The sequence below is a fragment of the Alexandromys fortis genome, unplaced genomic scaffold (genome assembly GCF_014885135.2).
Source record: "Alexandromys fortis isolate MF-2015 unplaced genomic scaffold, M_Fortis_MF-2015_v1.1 scaffold_8_9099976_23576923, whole genome shotgun sequence".
NCBI classification, from domain to species: Eukaryota; Metazoa; Chordata; class Mammalia; order Rodentia; family Cricetidae; genus Alexandromys; species Alexandromys fortis.
In genome coordinates, this window is record NW_026067899.1 from 1,337,672 (window position 1) to 1,357,144 (window position 19,473).

General features: G+C 45.5%; 1 protein-coding gene across 4 annotated transcripts in view; it reads right to left on the reverse strand.

Annotated features, from left to right (window-relative positions):
- The window catches only part of Rapgef4 (Rap guanine nucleotide exchange factor 4), a 259,303-nt gene that overhangs the window by 44,773 nt on the left and 195,057 nt on the right, over positions 1–19,473 (reverse strand). For 3 of the 4 annotated variants that reach the window (XM_050124129.1, XM_050124135.1, XM_050124145.1), the window contains 7 exons: positions 14,094–14,178; positions 13,526–13,586; positions 11,501–11,577; positions 11,023–11,169; positions 9,069–9,184; positions 3,564–3,652; positions 851–929 (listed from right to left, as the gene is read on the reverse strand). In XM_050124129.1, coding sequence (XP_049980086.1) covers positions 851–929; positions 3,564–3,652; positions 9,069–9,184; positions 11,023–11,169; positions 11,501–11,577; positions 13,526–13,586; positions 14,094–14,178 — 654 coding nt within the window. Of the gene's footprint in view, positions 1–834; positions 930–3,563; positions 3,653–9,068; positions 9,185–11,022; positions 11,170–11,500; positions 11,578–13,525; positions 13,587–14,093; positions 14,179–19,473 lie in introns of all 4 variants that reach the window. The other variant, XM_050124156.1, reaches the window with a different exon arrangement.

Genomic DNA, 19,473 nt, shown 5'->3' on the forward strand with positions numbered 1-19,473 from the left:
GCCTGCGATGCCAAGCTCACCAACTGGTTGGCTCACACCATTTTTGAAAAGGTGCCATAAACCAAATGCAGTCTTTGGTCTATCTAGCGGACTGTCCTTAGTCTTGTGTCTTTGTTTTAAGACAATGTTATGTAATGGGGGTGGGGAATCAATCTCAGAAGAAATGTCAGCCTTGCCTTCCTGAGTGCACGGTTTAGCTTGGGTTCATCTTTTCTGACATCCGGTTGAAGACTGAATGACATTTAAGGTTTTAAGCAGTAGTGAGATCTTTAAGGGACAATTAGTCATGGAGGTGCTGTCCTCTGGATGGATTAATGTCTCTCTCTGAGGACAGGGCTAACACCTCAGGGAGCGGAGTGATGTCTCACTCTCTGGGACTGAGGAGTCACTGTGAGGACTGGCTGTTCTGAAGTGAGGAAGCCACACTTTGTGTTTTGTCTCTCCTGCACATGCCTGCCCACAATTCTGCTTTTGTCATTTAATGCCACAGGGCAAAGTCTTGACAGATGCAGCTGTCTGGTCCCCACAACTTCCATCTTCCAGAACTGTGAGCTATACCAACTTTGTTCTTTATAAACAGCCCGGTGTTGAGAATTTTGTTAGAGCAATGGAGAAGCGGACCGAGACACTGAGGTAAACTGGCTGGTACTTCATACACCTAGTAAAACCATAGACAACAACAGGCAGATGGCCTTCTAACCCGGGAAAACGCTGGCATCTTAGAGTCTAATATGAGTAAAACGTAGAGCACCGCCTAAGCCACGACTTACCTTCGGCAGATGGAACGAGGCAATGGCTGGGTACGTGTGGGGGTTTCTGAGAGTAGACACTTACCACAGCAAAAGGATATTGGGCCACCAGGGCAGGGCAAAGCTGGGTATTTGGCATAAAAACACAGTGCATCATAACAAAGTCGTTTAAAACTGAGTCTGGAAAGGTGAAAAGAGAGATTACGTTCTTGTGGTCATTTTAGGCAGCAAGGGGATACGCCTGTTCTTAAGGGTTATTTAGGCATGCGTGTCTGTGTGGGAGTGCCTTCTTCTGAAATTAATGATACAAACAAAGCTTGAGATCAAAATTCAATTTCTTAGGACAGCGAAAAAATATCTACAAAAAAAAGTTAGCCTTGTGTGAGCAGCTTTGTTCGCTTTAGCCACAATTAATTTTTTTTTTTTCTGTGCTGGGACCTTACAAACACTGAGCAACTCTACCATGAGCTATCACACCAATCTACATGCCTAAATATCTATATCTATATATGTTATTTGCATGTTGAACATATTTTTATATTAAAGAATTGTACGGGACAGGAGCACGAGACTGCATTAACACACAGCCATCTGTCTGTTTTATACCCACTTTGTTGCAATATCTCTCTCCTTTTATCTTTGTTTTTACCTCCCTCCAGAAGGAGCAGGACAGGCGAGAGGAGGGAAGAACCTCGGGGAAACGGAGAGAGGAAAAGCACAGAACTGGGGGGCCGCGGGGCTCAGCCAAAACAGACACCATAAGGCCTGTGAGCTGCGCCGGAAATGGCAAAAGCCAGCCCGTGGATGAGAGCAGCGGCCTGCTCTGTGCCGGGTAAGAAGGGAAGGGTGAGGGAAGGAAGGCTCGTCCCAGGACTGAGTTCTATTTACCGCAGAGCCAGCACGCATGGTGCTTCTTTAGTGCAAGGATGACATTTTGCAAGCATTCTCGAAGGGAACACGTGTGCAGACAAACCTAAAAGCCCCGGAAGGAACTTTACTGAAACTCAGATCCCAAGGTGTTCTTTTAATTAAAAGGAAAAAAAAAAAAAAGGAAATGGAATGGGTTGGGGTGGTGGTCCCTACCTGTCAAGGCTTGTGGAACTTTCTGAGTAGAAAATGGTGGAAATGTGAAATTTTAAATCAGATTTCCAATCCAATGTCTTTAGCGATCGTATACCGCAGAGCCTGAATCTATGGCTAAGATTTAATCACTGTATGCGTAATCAGTGTAGTATGTTGTAAAGTCAAGCTGCCATTCCCAGGTGTCACTGGGCATTCTACGCTGGCTCCTTATGCTCAGCCTGCGAGGGGGCCTGAGAGAAGCTGTCCTGACCTTAGTTACAGAAGGACACTGCTGCTCTGGCTTTGGGGAATGCTTGCCTTTCGTGACACCCAGAAGGTCTGTGCTCTAGAGTCCTTTAAATTCTCTTTATTTGCTTATTTGTTCTAGTGGTGCCCGGGATCAAACCCACGCCCGTGAACACACTCGGCAAGAGCTCTAGCAATGAGCTATATTCCCAGCCCCACAGGACTTTCTGATTTGCCAAGGCAGAGATTGGCCACGGGTTCCTGAAGGCTGAGGAGCTGGTTGCAGCATGACCAATCTCCCAGCACTCCCCTTCTCCCCCTCACTTTATTTTGTTTGTGATAGGGTCTCTCTACATAGCCCAGGTTGTCCTGGAACTCACTAGGGAGAATCAGGCTGGCTTAGAACCCACAGAGACCTACCTGCCTCTGCCCCACAAGTGCTGGAATTAAAGGCACACGCCACCACAACCGGACTCACGTTTCAATGTGGTCTTTCTCTCTATTCATGGACAACAACTCTTGAAAATTTATTTCAAATAGCCATACCCTAGAAAAGACTGTCCCAGTAATTTGCTGACTGATGCTGGTCACAGAAGTCAAAAGGCTCGGACGCTCACAGATCTTAAGTAGGAAGGCACACTGACAGTCGGGTACATCAGGAGGATCTAGTGCCATAGCCAGACGCGTTCATTTCCTTAGTGCATCCAGGCTCCATGTGCTCCCTACACTATGGACCACAAGTTCCTTCCTTCCCACTCTATCCACAATTCATGGACCTGACCTGGAGTTATTTTTCGTGTCTGCAGCAGTAATGGGGACTACTTATAAAAAACCTCAGGGAAACTGCAGTGAATGAAGTATTATATTGAACAGGACACCGGCCATGGAGACAGATACGCACAGAGGAAGACCATGCGAAGACTCACTGGCCAGTGTGACACTGGGGTGGTGCATCCACATGTAGAGAAATACCAAAGATTGCCAAGGGACACCAAAAGCTACTGAGAGGCATGGGACAGACTCTCATCAGAGCCCTCCAAGCCCCCATAAAGAAATCAGCGTACTACTACCGCCATCTTGGAGTACACCTTCAGAACTGCGGGGCAATCGGAGGCCATTTTCCCGAGCAACCGGCAGTAAACCAACACAGCTGGTACTTAGTTACACTCCAGAATAAGACCACCACAGAGAGAAGGGTTTATCCTTGGGGTGGGCAGCTTCAAATGTTCTATGACAAACTAACAGACACTTCAGGGTGTGGGTGGGACTGGATGGCATTTTAACAGATGTCTACAAAAGTCTACGCCTCATGAGCTTGAACAAAACTGCATCACGGCCAGGGACAGGTGAGCTCGGCACCACCCAGGGATGATCTTTGAGAACGAGTGCACCTGACACCCCTCTAGGACTTCCTCGGCAGCACACACTGACAGAGAATCGGGGTTTTCTTCCTCACAATTCCACACGTGGACTTACTGGACACACAAAACTCTCGTGGGTGCGTACCTGTTGCTTCATTCAAAGACGGCTCAAGGCGTATTGTTTCTAAAAAATGCTCTAAAATTTTTTCAGGCGTTCCTGACATCACAGTGTACCTGGACAAGAAATCAAAACGGCATTAGTTTTACACCAGTGAGCATTCATGGCGAGAAACAAATTACTGATGTATAGTTTTGAAAACTGAGATGTCATATGACTACTCATGACTAGTATGCCCTCCGTGGTGAGGGAGACCGTGTGCACTGCCCAGGAACGCAAGAAGGCAAGGGAAAGACAGTCAACAGAAGCGGTTACACAAAATGTTCTTTCTCCCCCACGTGGAACTAGAGGACCATCTCAGAGAGCAGCCCCCACAGCTGGAGCTGAGGAGCGCCAGCCTTATTCCAAGGGAAAATGAAAAGTAGTCTATAACCCCTGGAGTAGGACAGGGCCCGGCAGGGAGGGGAGCTGCTGGGGAAAAATGATGGTGGACTGGGTTATCCAGACATGGGTTACTCCTAGAAGATGTCAGTGTCACACTGGATTTCCTTGTCAGTTTCTAGAATGTTCCGTCTTTTCCAGCTGCACACTGCTGTGTGCTTTGGAACTCAGCTAATAATAAACAAAGCGAAACAAAGTCCCCAAGTGCCAGTGAGCAAACAAACCCAGAGAGCGTCAGGCATGGGAAGTGAATCAGAAATAGGAAACCACATGTAACTTATTCAATGTCAAATTTGAATTATTTTAGGGGCTGCATTAGTCATTACTTCAGGGGATCTATTCGGGGCGCTCTCCAATCAACGAGAGAAGGCTTACTTTGAAAATGGGATGGGGGTTAAAGTCAGAGTGAAGACAGGGGCGACCAGCAAGTGATAGCTGTAGGGGGCAGAGGACATGAAGATGATGCAGGTGTCAGTCAGAACTCAGACCTGGCCTTCCCGCTTGGCTCAGTGACAGGAAAGGAGTATCACAATGCAAAGAACATGCTCTTGTGTTTGGAAAGCAGAGACAGAATGGAGCTCAGGGGAACCCTGCTTCCTTTGCTTCTTCACCAATACGCTTTTCCTGCCCATTTGAGACTGGGGAGAAGGTGTGGGGAGAAGACAAGAGCATCTGCAACATCACTAGGGTCTTACCTCCTGCCCGAGGGATGGAAGAGACACGAGAGAATGTGACCCTGTGCATACGAAACAGAGTGAGTAAAACAGCCCCGGAAACAGAACTCAGGGCCTCGTGTGTACCAGGCAAGCTCTCCGCTACTGAGCCACAGCTCAGACATATGAATATGATTCACAGACGAGCTGCCAGAGGAGGACCATATGACCACGTTAGCCAGGAAATGGAGGGGCAGGGGCAGTGGACAGGGCAGCTACACCTGCCTGGTGTTTACTATGCCCCGACAACTAGGTGGGGTCTGGAATAGGTACCCCTGTTTATTCATGCTAGTTAATACCACCTCTGCTCTGCAGGTGGGGAAACTGGCAAGCCTTAGAGAATGCTATTGCGTGTGACTGTTTGCCTGTTTCTATCCAGCAAGACGCTCTGGTGGAGAGAGGCCTGGCCACCAGGAGCTCACTCTGAGCAGGAAATTCCCCTTTGTCACCAAGAGTCTTGCTCTTTGATGGGACTTCCCTGTTCTGTTTGGAAAGCAATTTGTATTTAAAGAAGAGGTCAATGCATTCTTTAACTGAACACCCTTCACGTCACTTGTTGTTTGGTGAGCCAGAACCGCTGGTAAAGCATCCTTTGTCAGAACTTTAATTCTGAAGCAGTTTGTGTTTACATAATGGTTCTCCTTGTTTGGACTTCCCTTAGGCAGCGTGCTCTGCCTGCTCACACAGACTAAAGACCCGCAGGCAAGCCACACAAGCTGTCTCCTCCATAGAGAGCAAGTGTCTTGTTTAGGCTCTGCCTGCCTGGCCAGTCACACCCCACTGGATCTTTCTTTGGTAACTGCCTCCCTCTAGTGGTACAGCTCTGTGGTTTCTTTACCTAGCCTCTAGCTCCACAGAACTCAGGAATTTGGACGGGGGACTGAAGAGAAAAACAAGGCGTGGAACTTCTAGATGGCCCCAGTTTGGCCTAAAACATCAGATTCTGGCTTTACTTCACACCACAAAGAGGCAGGTGCCCGCTGCTCAAGTCCTTGTTATGTGGGGTCGTTAGTGCTTGAGACCATAGAGTACGGCTCTTGTCAGGTTCTGGTAAGGAAAGCTCCCTCCTTTCAGTCAAAAGCACACCCCAGCCGGCTACCTTAGATCAGCCAGCATGGTGTCCTAAACTTGTGAGAGGAAAATCTTTTCCTAATCCCAAGTCTGCATTTAGAACAAACAAAGCAAGTGCCGGGGAAGGAGGAACAAGAAAGTGGATCTTCCTGTGACCAAGCTGAGAGCATCGCGAGGGAAAGCAGTCTGAAGAAAAAGGCAAGCCCCTCCCGGAAAAGGACAGTCATCTCAAGGTCTTGTCTTACTCCAGTCTCACAACCCAGCCCCCAAGACATGCCACCAAAGGGCCTGTCACAGTGAATCCGTCATCACTGCCACTAACTTGATATCCACATTGATGCCACGCTCAATATTTAGTGGTTTGGGTGGAGTCAGGCAGTTTTGGAAGCTTAACGGGTAGACATCAATCAGCTAAGCTGGTTTTCTCAGGGGGAAGAAGGTAAATCAGAAAAATAACATCATTGGTACCAAGAAGACGATGTTCTCCGAGTTCAAAAGGAACAATATCTGCAGACAGATACCCTCAACTGTGTGTCTATCTGCAGACATGATTGTTGGCATGTTATCGAAGTCATAAATTTTACTTACAGGGACCGTCCTTTTAGCTCTGTTCGGTCTTGGAACGTGACCCCTTGGGAGATCAGCTCTCCATTCTTTGGGGAGCTGACTGTATGGTGGTGTATTGTTTGGTACTTAGTGAGTGGCATTTTATAAATAGCTTGCTACAAAAATGCAGGGTGCATTATTTTTGAATTATATAAGAAATTTGGACTGGATGACAGGACGCAAATGAAAAATTGATATGATACTAAAATAAATGTAAGACACATGGTGTCTTCTTTGATATCGCCTTTAGTTCAGCTTTTCATTCCACTGAAATTATAAATTGGAAGGCACCCTCAATAGAAGACTTATAATAAACACGGGCTTTTGATTCCTCCTTTGTATAGGCAAGAGGTAAACAGAGGCTTCAAGGGCACTTTTTGATCAAATGTTTTAAAGTTAAGGAGAATTTTCCAGATAGCACAATTTCCCTGAGACATGAGACAGTATTAAAGAAGTAGTCATCTGCAAATCATCTAGCTGTAAATAAAAATCTTGGAAGTAGCATAAACCCTCACACACACACACACACACACAGACACACACACACAACTGTTGTTGTCATCTTCCTCAGTAGGTTACAAAGATAACTATCAAAAATGGATAATAGCATGGGGGCTGGAGAGATGGCTCAGTGGTTAAGAGCATTGCCTGCTCTTCCAAAGGTCCTGAGTTCAATTCCCGGCAACCACATGGTGGCTCACAACCATCTGTAATGAGGTCTGGTGCCCTCTTCTGGCTGCAGACATGTACACAGACAAAATAGTGTATACATAATAAATAAATAAATATTTAAAAAATGGATAATAGCAGAGATAAAAGAGCTGGGACCATAGCACAGTGGGAGAGTTCTTATCTAGCACTTATGAGACCCTGGGTTCTATCCCCGGCACAAAAAGAACAGATAGAAGCAAAGATAATTAATAAGCAATAGAGAAATCTGGAAGGGAAGTTTAGAGATTGGTAAGCGAAAGAACAGATTCTGACGCAGTTCTTTCTAAGGGCACCCCCTTTAAATTTGCAGCATTTACCACAGAGTGCTGAAGATTCACCATTTACCTAGTTATCACTCTCTCTGTTGCACTTGGTACTGCATGCACACTGATATCAAAACATGCAGCTGTCCTGGTCCCTCGTACGGAAGAGCATGCATGCACCTTCCCACTTACTTTGATTTGCTCTAGGTTGCTGAAAGCACCACATATTCACTGAAGAGAAAATGTGATATAAAGAGCTGCCATTCTGGATTGTTTTTAAAGAACAACCGTAGGGGGAAACACGCGGGCATGTTCAGATGAATCCCTGACTCTCTGAGTATTTGGGGACCCATAGAGCCAGGGACCCTACCACTCTGTTTTGCTACTGTAAGCTAGAAAGTGAGAGGAGCAGAAAGCTGGTCAGGCTGAACTTCCCTTTAAGGCGGCAGTTCTCGGCCTCCTGTGGGTCCCTTTGGGGTCGAACGACCAGTTTACAGTGGTCACATATCAGATGTCCTACAGCTCAGATACTTACATCTTGATTCATAAAAGTAGCAAAATCACAGTTACGAAATAGCAGTGAAGACAGCTTTATGGCTGAGGGGTCACCGCGACATGAGGACCTGTATTCAAGGGTCGCAGCGTTAGGAAGGCCGAGGACCACTGCTATAAGGAGTCATATGCGTTCTGAGTCCTCAAGCAAACCACTTGCCAACGAGAGCTGAAATGCCTCCGTCCCTTTCAGAGGGGGTTGTTGTGAGGATTCGACAAAATTTGCAAAACATATTGTGCTTATTTAATAATACGTTTCTTCCTGCCTTCTCAACTGTGTTGACTTATCCAGATGAAAACATCTGAGTCATAGGCTTTTAGTCGAAACAATAGAAATTCATCAGTTTTGGTGAGCGCTCTGATAAAGGGAGCCCCACTTTCCTTGGCAACAAAGGAAAACGCTCTTTCAACATATTATTTGGTGATGTTTCTTGAGCAAATAAACATTCATTTGCTTTTCTTACACACAGATTGAAAATTAATCCCCACTTAAAAACTCAGAAGCCCTGATTTCCTAGAGGCGCATTTCTAAGTCTCCTGTCTCGGCGCTCCAATGTGGGTACATTTCATGACACAGTCTAAGGTAGGGAGCTACAGGAAGAGCTGACGCTGAACCCAGCTGGGCTGGGAACGACTCGCGTTAAACAAGAAGCCCAAGAAATTGCGAAGTGAAATTCCTACTTGATGCTGGTGAGAACGAGGACCCCGGGAAGCCCGTGAGATAGCACAAGGTTTCTATTCAACCTCAGAGCTTCAACTGTGAGGCTTAGTCGCTCTGATAACCAGGTGAAAACGCTTTCTGAGAAACCTCCCTTGGATATTCAGATAGCACACATTCTCATCCCTGGGGCCTGCGCCCTGAGCTGCCTGGCAATGCCTCCTTGCATTGTTCTCGTGGGGTCTTCTTTCTGAAGCTATTATGGCTGAACAGTGTGGAGGGAGAGGCTTCGGGGAAGGACGATATTCTCTCTGGCGTTGCTCTACACAGCACCAAGCTCAATGCAGTGCCAGAAATGGATACATTATATGCCACAAGATGTGTGATTAGTCAATAGAGAGAAAAAAAGCCATACACTGCCATCTTCCACAAAAAGGGAGAACACGCTATTGTAGACATGATACCATGTGAAAGGTTAATCATAGTCTGGCAATTACAGTGTTGGATGCAAACATACTTTTGCTGAGGCTGTGAGTTTCCTTGATTAGAAGCTCTGCTCCCCGCTGGGACCTTCTCCAGCACCAAGACATCTTGGTCATGTTCTTTAAGTCTGACTGTATTCGCCTCAACGTCCTGCAAACACAAATTATACCACATACAGATGCTGCCGTTCACTCAGACAATGACAGAAATTTCCAAAGCTTCAGAAACTCATTTGGCGCTTGTGATGTTAATTGTCGCGTCTACAAATTAAGCCATTTTCAAAGTCAAGGGCTGGAACGGTCAGAGGGAGGACCAGATGAGGTTTGAAGCATATGGTCTGAAAAACTGCTTTTTTACCCTAGTCTCAGAAAATCTCCAGAGGGGCCTGGTGTGGTGGTGGGAAATCTCTAGGGAGGGCAAGGAGCAGGCTAACTGAGAACCAGAGGCATTTGTTCTTCCTAGAAATATGTGGCAAACAGCACCAAGCTTCAGCAAAGTCCTTTCCTATGATCCTTAGGAGTGGCTCATCTATCTATATAAGCAACTGCTTTGTTTTGATTTTGACACATGTGGGATGTGTGTGCATCCATGTTCCTTTGTGTGCACTCCACCTGTGCAGGTGTACACACAGAAACCAGAGGTCTACACCTCAGCCCTCTCCACCTATTCTTTGAGACAGAGTCGCTCACCGAAACTGGAGCTCTCTGACTCAACTAGGCTGGCTGGCCAGTGAGCCCCAGGGGTCCGCCTGTCTCTTTCCCAGCTCCAGGGCTACAGATGCACTCTACTGTGGTTGGCTTCCTAGGTGAGTTCTGGGGTTCTGAACTCAAGGCCTCTGGCTTGTGCAGCAAGCCCTTTATGGACTGAGCCATCTTCTGAAGCTCAAGCAACAGCTCTTTCAAAATCAAACTGAAATGCGATCCAAGCCCTTTTCAGTTGTTTTGCACGGCTTTATAAATGATGTCAGGGATAAAATCGGTCCAAACATGACTCTCTCAAATAATTTTTTTGGCAGAGTGTAACCTCATGTGTATAAACGCCAGAGTTAGTCAAGTTCACCTAAACATTAATATACTTTAAAATAGTCACTCTGAAAATTTTACTAGTTTTTCTTAATATTTATTTATTAAACTCACAGCCTCATGGAAGAGATTTTGAGGCTAGCCTTTCAACAATAATATTTTGCCTCCATTTTAAATGACACTAGATAAAGACCAGATTCCTATGACACCTTTCCCTATATTAACCAAAGGTATAAATTTTATTATTACTAGTTCATTATTCATTATCATCATCATTATTATTGTTTGTTGTTTTGTTTGTTTTGATTTTCGAGACAGGGTTTCTCTGTGTCACCCTGGCTGTCCTGGAAATTGTTTTGTAGACCAGGCTGACCTCAAATTCACAGAGAGCTGCCTACCTCTACCACCTGAGGGCTGGTAAGATTAAAGGTATGCGCCACCACCGCCTGGCAGATGAAAATACTTCGTTGGGCCACTAGACTAGGTATTAATTTCCATTGACAAGCACTCAGAAAATCGAGATATGAGATTAGATATGAAAATGGCTCAGAATTGGGAAGAGCTAGGACATGGACCATAGAGAAGACATGGGGCCAAGGGAAGCCGCCACTCTGCGGGACAGTAGGGTAGAAAAGGCCGTAAAAAAAAGGACATAATCAAGACCAGTGAGAAGCTTCTTATTAGACTTTGATATTTTGCTAAGGCAGCTGCTATTATTGTCCATTCATATGGAGCAGTATAGGCACATGTAGAAGTATTTGATACAGAAAAAATATTGGATGTCTGCTGCGGGTCTCCAGACGGTACACCAGCACACAGAGAGCAGGCCCGTGTCACAGCTGAGGCCCTTGGTTCAAGCATCCCTTTGCCGCAGTCCTGTGGGGTGAACAATCCGCTCAACCCCTTTCTTCTTCAGGAAGGGGAAAAATAGGATATCCTTCTGCCAAGTGTGGGCTCCCAACTCACCCTCAAAATCCGGTTGAAATCTTCCTTGTCGACTCTTAGGAAGTGACAGTTGTCTTCTCGGAGAACAATGGAGGCCGCTCGCGGGGCGTCATTCACAAGGGCCAACTTGCCAAAGTCATCTCCCTCGTGCAGGGTGCAGACCACGCCCTGGGAAGAGCAGGACATTCAGATAAAACGGGTCGGGCCCCCTCCTTCCTCCCCCCCCCAATACCACGGATATAAATGGGCTGCATCTAGTATTACATAATTCAATTAAAATGGCTCAATTTTTTTTTCACGGAGTAAATACAGTCAATGAATGGCTGAGAGCAATAATTGAGAAAATTAATGATCAAAGATGAAATTATGTCTTTTCTACAGGTAGTAACAATGCCATGGTAAGTTTGACTGCAGCAACGTTTGTTACTACTTAGAGACACACTGGCAAATGGAACACAATTAAGTTTCAAAAAAGAAGACGATATATATAGATATATACCTTGCCATAAATGACTACATTCACCGATCCTTTTAGAATAATGTACCAGGAGGTACCTTCTTCCCCCTGGTTAAACACTAGACACAAAAAGATAAAGAGACTTATGACAAGAATAGAAGCACATCAATATAAATTACAGCTTATCAAATCATCACTTTTAAGTCCCCAGAATTACGCATACATAAAATACAAAAAAAAAATTACTGGCAAATCCTAACTAATTCAGGTGGAATATCATTGTCTTTCTATGGAACATGAAAGGACAAGAGATGGTACGATTTGCTCTGCCCTGAAAGGCAGGTGTTTACTGGGTATCAGTTTACCAACCAGCCATTTCCTAATGGAACGCATGTTTCCCCCACAACTCATAAAGCATTGTGCCGTAGAAAATAGGTTTTAAAAGTGACCTGACCAGTAATGCAAAGTTTGAAAACATGCAAATCAGCGCTGTCGCATGTTGATAAATATATACCTCCATATATGCTTTCAATTGGTTAGATGATAACTAAGATATTCAGAGTAGGAACCCCCGGGGGGATGAGAGAAGGGCAGACTGAAGGAAGGGGCACGAGGCAGCTGGAGTGGGCAGTCTCATCGTTTGGGAAACATTTACACTGTTGTAGAGACGGAGTGCTTGATAAAAAAGGAAATATTTCAATAGTCTGTGTTTTCATCCAAAACATAAATATTTTATAATACAGTGGAAACAATGAGTGGATCTGAATGAAAGAATTAAAACACAAGCAAAAATTGAATTAGATGAAAAAGAATTAAGAGACAAAAATTAAAAAAAAATAGGAACGTGATTCTGAAGAGGCAAAGAAATCAGTCTCTTGCTGATGGAGGTGACAGAGTTAGAAACAAGGCTCCTAATGGCCAAAATTAACATATTTTAAGATACGATTTTTCAAAACGCATTTTGCGTCTATAATTCACATTTCCCATTTAATTTTAACGATTGTGATGTAGCTACCAAAGAGCAACCCTTTCCTGGAAGTTTGTCTCATTGATGTCGACTAGCAAAGTGTTCTGTGTCACCGGGTTTAGGAAGTGCCCGTTTATCCCTAACTGTCATTTTCTCTTTGGCACAGAACCCCTGAAAACCTTTGCCTGCTGATTCACCTCCTGATTCTGCCACTGATTAGACAAGGGGGCATTTCCTGGCCTTAACCCCAGCTGTGGGAGGATTTTGTAGGACTAGCGGAAAGACCAGCTTCCGGGAACACCGCTTGTCTCTATTGGTACCAGAGTTTCTTGCCTCCAGGAATGAGCACAGGGCTGGATGAGAGAGAGATGCCCCACGTGATTGACACAGTGGAAGTGTCTGAGGCCAAGAAATCCTCCTGGGCTTGGAGCCCATGGTGCAAAGTGAAGAAGCCCATGAAACACAAGACTTTAACTGTAACAGGAAATTTCATAAGCCAAGCTAGTTCTTTAAAAAGTTAATTTAAACTCTTTTGTGACTGGCTTTCATGTAGCTCAGGCTGGTTTCAAACTTGCTATTTAGCCAGGGATAACTGTGAACTTCAAACTCTCCTACATCCATCTTCCAAGTGCTGGGATTATAGGCATGAGCCACCCTTCCAGTTCCATCCCCTGGTCCCCTGGGGTTTACGCAGGGCTGGGGATAGGAACCAAGGGACTGTTTCACATGGGCTAGGCTCTGCTAACTGGATTATCCCCCAGTCCCAAATTAGTTCTTCCAAATCCACAGTTTGAAATGAAGTCACGATGGAAGCTACCACCCACAGCCCTGTGAGAAGAGCAGAGACTTCATCCCACCCATTTTAGACACTGTTGAACCAGTGGGTAGACAGCCAGGAGGACCAGGCAGGCAAGTGGTACACAGATGGTGCTGGGAAACCACCAAACTTCAGATTAACGGATGCAGCTGGAATAGCCACAGGTCCAGAGAAGGGAGAGTGCCCCGTGCCATCCTTCCAGGATGGGACCAACAGGGAGAGTATGGCATTGACCTGGAATAGCATACAGTGCGGTCAGTGCTTCATTGGGGCTCACACTTACGCACAGTTCCTCCTTTGGCATGAGACTCGAAGATGAGAACCCCCGCTAACTCCCGCTTCACCTAGAAGGGAAAGAAGGGCTGTGGGCAGGTGAGGTAAAGGAGAGGGGACTTGTGTTTTGTGTGGGTGCCCATCAGCTGTTGTCCCCAGGCTCACCTCAAGCTGTCTCTCTCACCTCGGTTATACTAACTCCTGTCATCCAGAACTACTTTCACTAGACTGGGATCTTTGCTGCTGGGATCTCAAGGTCTATACTAAAACAATAGAAACACTTATAACAAATTCCCATCAGGCAGCCCCTGGGTGACATTTATCGATCTTGTGGGGTGCCAGCAGGCCACAGTGAACATGCGTGAGAGTTTGCTCTCTCCTTCCACCGTGAGGATTACTGGAATGGAGTTCGAGTCTCAGGTCTGTACCTACATCCATGCTGGGTCATTTCTTAGGCTCAGATACTGTTTTTTGTTGGTGGTCTGTGATTTTTTTAATTAATTAATTAATTAATTAATTTTTGTGTGTGTACAGTGTTTGAATGTATGTCCATGTGTCACAGCTTAAGAGATACTTACTGTGGTAGAAAGATGGGATAAGGCTTTGATATGAAGAAGCTCATCATAGATAATCTCTAGGTCATCCACAGTCCTCTGGCCAGGCCTACAGAGAAAGACAATGACGACACATGTTGTTATACAAGATTCAAATAAGGAAACAGATCCCGTGGTCAGTAACATGTCCAGGGGTTTGTTCTACATGGGAAGATGCTGACTGAGGGAGACATTGTGCCATAACAACTCCTAAGGTACCAGAAGTGAATGTACTCACTAGTGGGAAGGATATGGGAGGAGCTGCGTGTACCCAGGCTCCGTTCCCTTCCAATCTCAGGGGGACAATCACCCCTACATGGTCATTGGTTAACTTACCTGAAACTTCATAGATAATTATAAAACTTTGTTTCCTATTACATCCTTCATCAACAATGATAAAACTTGCTTCTAACAAGGGGACACTTGGCTGATGAACTTGACAATGGATTCACATTCCCTGAACTCTGGTGTAGGATCTTAGCCTAACGAAAGGGTGACATCGCTGCTCTTACTGCTCCAGGTTACACATGATAGTCCTCCCAGAGGACTCCAATAATGGAATGATTTCTTACCCAACCCTAAGGAGCCATGTGCCATTCGGTGAGAACAAGGCAAATCACAGCGCCTGGGATTTCAAAGAGAGGGAAAGGGAAGTACGCCCATATATCTGAAACTCTGTTCTATGGACTACCATGGCCCACAAAGGGTTAATGATTTGTGTTACTGATTTTTTTTTTAATGCCAAAACTTAGTACTATATAAAGTTAGAAATATACTTCTGATGTGTGGAGTAAGGGGTTATTTTTCACATAAGAAGTTTGAATAAATTCCTAACCGCTTTTTGTGTCTAAAATTATTTTGGAGCCACTAAGGGCATTCGATAACATTAATGATAAGAGATAAGATTAGTCAGTAATTTGGTTTTTTTTTATGTTCCTTGCAATATAAGGAAGTCTGACTAACATGTTCTTGAAAGTTGTAGCTAGGTTATTATTAATCCTGAGAAGGCTGGGAAGTTAGAGAAAAGGCGTGTGCAGCGACACTCATCTTCTGTGGGGACGAATGAGGGTGCCCCCCTCCCAGGCTCCTATATTTGAACTCCTGGTCTCCAGTGGGTAGAACCGTTCGGGAAGGCTTAAGAAGTGTGACTTTGTCGAAAGAGGTGTGTCGCTGGGGGTGGGGTTGAGGTTTTAAAAGTCCATGCCATTCCCAGTTAGCTTTCTCTGCCTTGTGGATTTGTTTCAACACGGGAGCTCTCAGCTACTGCTCCAGTGCCATGCCTGCCTGCCTCCTGCCATGCTCCCCACCGTGACGGTCCCGGACTCTAACCCTCCGGAACCGTGAGCTTTCTTTTATTAATTGTGTTGGTATGGTGTTTTATCGCAGCAATAGAAAAGTAACTGCGACACCATCCCTTTAGCCTTCCATGGAAAAAACCAGAGATGGTTCCTTCTTGAGAGAGATGTGAGATTTAGGCAGAGCCGTGGGTGTTAACGTACCTCCATAGTTATTCGTGTAAGTGGAAAACAAAACCCAGCAACATGCTACCCAAACCTCAAACCAAAGTGAAAAAAACTTAAGGTAGAGTATGGCGCTTAGTCCAGTAATTTATATCTGGGACTTAAATCAATTGGGGAGTGTTCCGAACTGCGTTGTAAATATGCTGGAATGGGTAGCTGGGTTAAATAAGTTTGCAAACACATAATCGCACAAGGTAAGTGTCAGGCCTACTTGGAGACAGCTGGGGGAAGAAAACATTAGAACTCACACATGACCTTCATAAGGGCAGCTTTGTCATGAACAAAAGAATTCTACGTCCTTGTTACACAGACTCAAAGGAAGATGACCTGTTTATTAATCCTAACTGCACAAACACGAAATCCAGGACTTGGGAGATGCTGACCATATTCATTTCCTGCCAAGGATCATCACTGAAGAACACAATGGCACACTGGTCTAGCGCTTAGCCCTGTCACCTAGGAAGTGTAGACCCTCAAAAGACACCGAAGAGAAGTTGGGGCCCCAGGGGTGCCAAAGAGCCAAGCCCTCTTAGCAAGTACCCAATCTACCACTTGACTTACACGTGGGGATTTTGCAGCGAGTACCCTTGGGGATTTAAAAGTCAATTAAGTCCGCCCCGTGCATCTGCGGCCTTAGAGGCGGCCTTGGGGGAAAGCCCAGGTAGGTATAATAGGATTACAGCTCTTCAGCCGGAGGAGCAGCGGAGAGGCCCTGCTGTTTGGGCTTCTTGACTTCAGCTGCGACAGCACAGTTGTTCCTAGATGTTTGTCTAAAACAGAGGGAAAGACTGGACAGCCTCAGGCTGGAGAAATACTCTTTATCTTAGCAATAAATGGGAAGTAGAGGCATGACCTCTTTGACCCCAGAGCCTGCTGGGAAGAAACCTAGTAGAGAGGTCCACCTTACTGCTTGCAGGAAAGGCTCTTGTGGGGTACCACTAGAATACAGACACCCGAGTGGTAGCCTGCCCCAGCCCTGGCCATCTATCTTCAGTAACCAACCCATGGGAATAATACCTTCTGCAGGGACTGACCAAGTGCTGTGGTGAAATACGGGGGGGGGGGGGGGGGGGGCTTTGAAACCAAATCAAACAATGTCTAAACACGGGCTAGCTTTCACTAAAAAGAAAAACATTGCAGCAACAACAACAAAACAATTCCGTGGTCTCAAGTGTTCAATGAGAAGACCAGGCTGGCAGCTGCCATTTGGCAATAGACGGAGGTTGCCAGGAGCTCTTTGGTCCTGTATACAGCAAATGCTGTAATGAGGTAAGAGAAGTCAAGGTTGCAAGACAGGAAGAGACTGACTTCTTAAAAAACGAGTCTATTCACAATTCACAAGTGATTAAAAAAAAAAAAAAAAAAACACATTCGTAAGAGATTTGCCCAGAGCCAGGACCCTGTCCCTCTGGGGCCTCAGCATGTCATTAGGATTGACGGTTGAGGTTCATGCTAGGGAGAAAGCCAGACGGAGCTAAAATCAGTCTCGTCAACCTGCACCCACCTAAGCAAATCAAAACGTGAGTCCCTCTCCTAGCCTGAGTGAATCTCAATGTCGGCCAGCCGTAGGAGTAGCCACAACGCATCTGGCTGCTCCCAAGGGCACCAGCTCAAGGCTGCTGTGCCATCTAGTGCCTTTGGGAAGGTTCGTCTCCCCTCTCTTGCTCTCAGGTGGAGGTACTCCCATTGATCTGCCCCAAGCCCTCAAAGAGCACCTGAGAACATCTAACACTGAACCTTCCCCATCACAACCTCTGAACAAAGTCATAGTTTTAAACGAGGGTCTCTCATAGCGAATAGTGGCATTAGGCACCTTTTGTGCTTTGGTCTTTATGGGGGTGACAGGAGGAAATGGAGAAGCGATCCTACAAATTAGTCCCCAGCCTGTTCAAACGGCCATGAAAAGGTCCCAAGGGCTGAAGGCAATTTGGCTTTTAAGAGGAAAAGGAAACGGGGTGCGCGGGGGGAGGAGATAACTCCCATGGACCTTCAGAAGGGGAACCTACAAGGCCGGGGAAGTGAATTGACTCTCTGGATGTTCTGAGTGGCAGCTGGTGAATGTCCCTGGTCTTTACTTGTCCTTCTCTGGATGTCACAGGGAGAGATGTCAGGCATCCCTGCTTCTTTACAAAACCTGCGTGGTGCCAGACTGATGTGGATTTGCTGCATCCCGCTGGGGAAAGGCCTAGTTTCTGCAAGGGCTGCATTCTGGCAGTGATGTCTAGTTACAGACAAGATAATAAACGGGGATGGAGGGAGAAGCAGTTTGTACATTAAAGGATGGGTGGGCTCAGGTGATATTGGATGCTGCTGGTAAATACCGCTTTATCAAGGAATTTATCAAGGTCAGAGGCAGTTCCTCAGCTGTCGGGGTGTGGGTAAAATGAGGGATTCACCCATTTACCCAGAAGCATGTAGGCATGGCTGGGGGTTGGGGGAACAGGACAATATGCAGCTGAGAAAGAAAACTGGTTCCAGTAGACCTGCCATCTGGTAGACCCAGATTGGTGTGGACAGCACTCAAGAAAGTCAACAATAGAAATACAAGCGCAAGTCATGTTTAAGCTTCTAGTTTTCAACAAGTGCTTTGTTTACCTCTGGAGGGACGTTTGTTTCTGATGGAGGATTTTACCACAATCCACCTGACACTCTATTTGTACGTCATGTTTTAGCCTCCCATCACTTTCAGGTGCTCTTGAGACTGTATAAATCTTACTTCTTCCAACCTCCTTAAAAGGAAGTGTGGTAGGGATCTGTGCTCTTGTCTAGAGAAACAGGTTGCTGTTGTTTGTTTGTTTGCTTGCTTGCTTGCTTTTTCCACCTCCCAATATCCTTCTTCATGAATGTCAGGGGCATTACCTGTGACTAACAGGGAAGTGCCCTGCCCAGCTGCCACCCTCTCAAATTAACCACTGAGAAGTTTGCCAGATGCAAGTAGCTATTTTTCGTTCTAACTGGCAAGTCTATGTAGTGGGGCTTTGCATGTCTCTATGAGATTAGAAACCTATATAAACTCTCAGCAAACAGCAAAAACTTTCTGCTTGTAAGAAAGAGTGCCATCCCATAAGACATGGGATGCCAGTTCTACAGGTCAGATACTCTACACCCTAAATGCTTTTAGGACAAGGTGTTTGGTTGAGCTCAGGAATAGAATATGCCTAATATTCTTCCAGAAAATGTCTTACAAGAACACTCTACTATTTAAAAAACGAAAGAATTGTTTGTTGTTATCTTCTTTGTATGGGTGAATTCTTACATGTGTGTATGAGCACCATGCTCCTACCTGGTACCCAGAGCCCAAGAAACCCAGAAGAGGTTGTCAGAACCTCTGGAACTGGGATTACAGGCAGTCGTGAGTCACCATGAAGGGATAAGAACTAAACTACAGTCCTCTACGAGAGCAGTTAAGTTCCCTTAGCCACTGAGTCATCTCTATAGCCCCTAACATCAAACTTTGTAATAAGTACAACTACTGATATTTTCCTTTGAAATACCCAAGTATTAAGTGAAGGAGGACACACAAAAATTAGGAAGGATTCAGATGGAAACTTTCAGAGGTGCTACAAGGACATATTGTTAGCTTTACTTTTTTTCTCAGTAAACAGTCAGTTCTTATCTGGGATAGTTGAATTATCCCATTTTCCCCCATCCTCATCCTCTCCTTCCTTCCTTCCTTCCTTCCTTCCTTCCTTCCTTCCTTCCTTTTCCTTCTCCTTCTTCTGTAATTCTATCCTAATTTATTAACTCTACTAGAAAGGAGAAACCCAAAGCAACATTGTAGGAAGGAAAGAATCAAACAAGAGAAGCCCTTGACATCCATTAAGCACACTTCTTCTGAATACAGA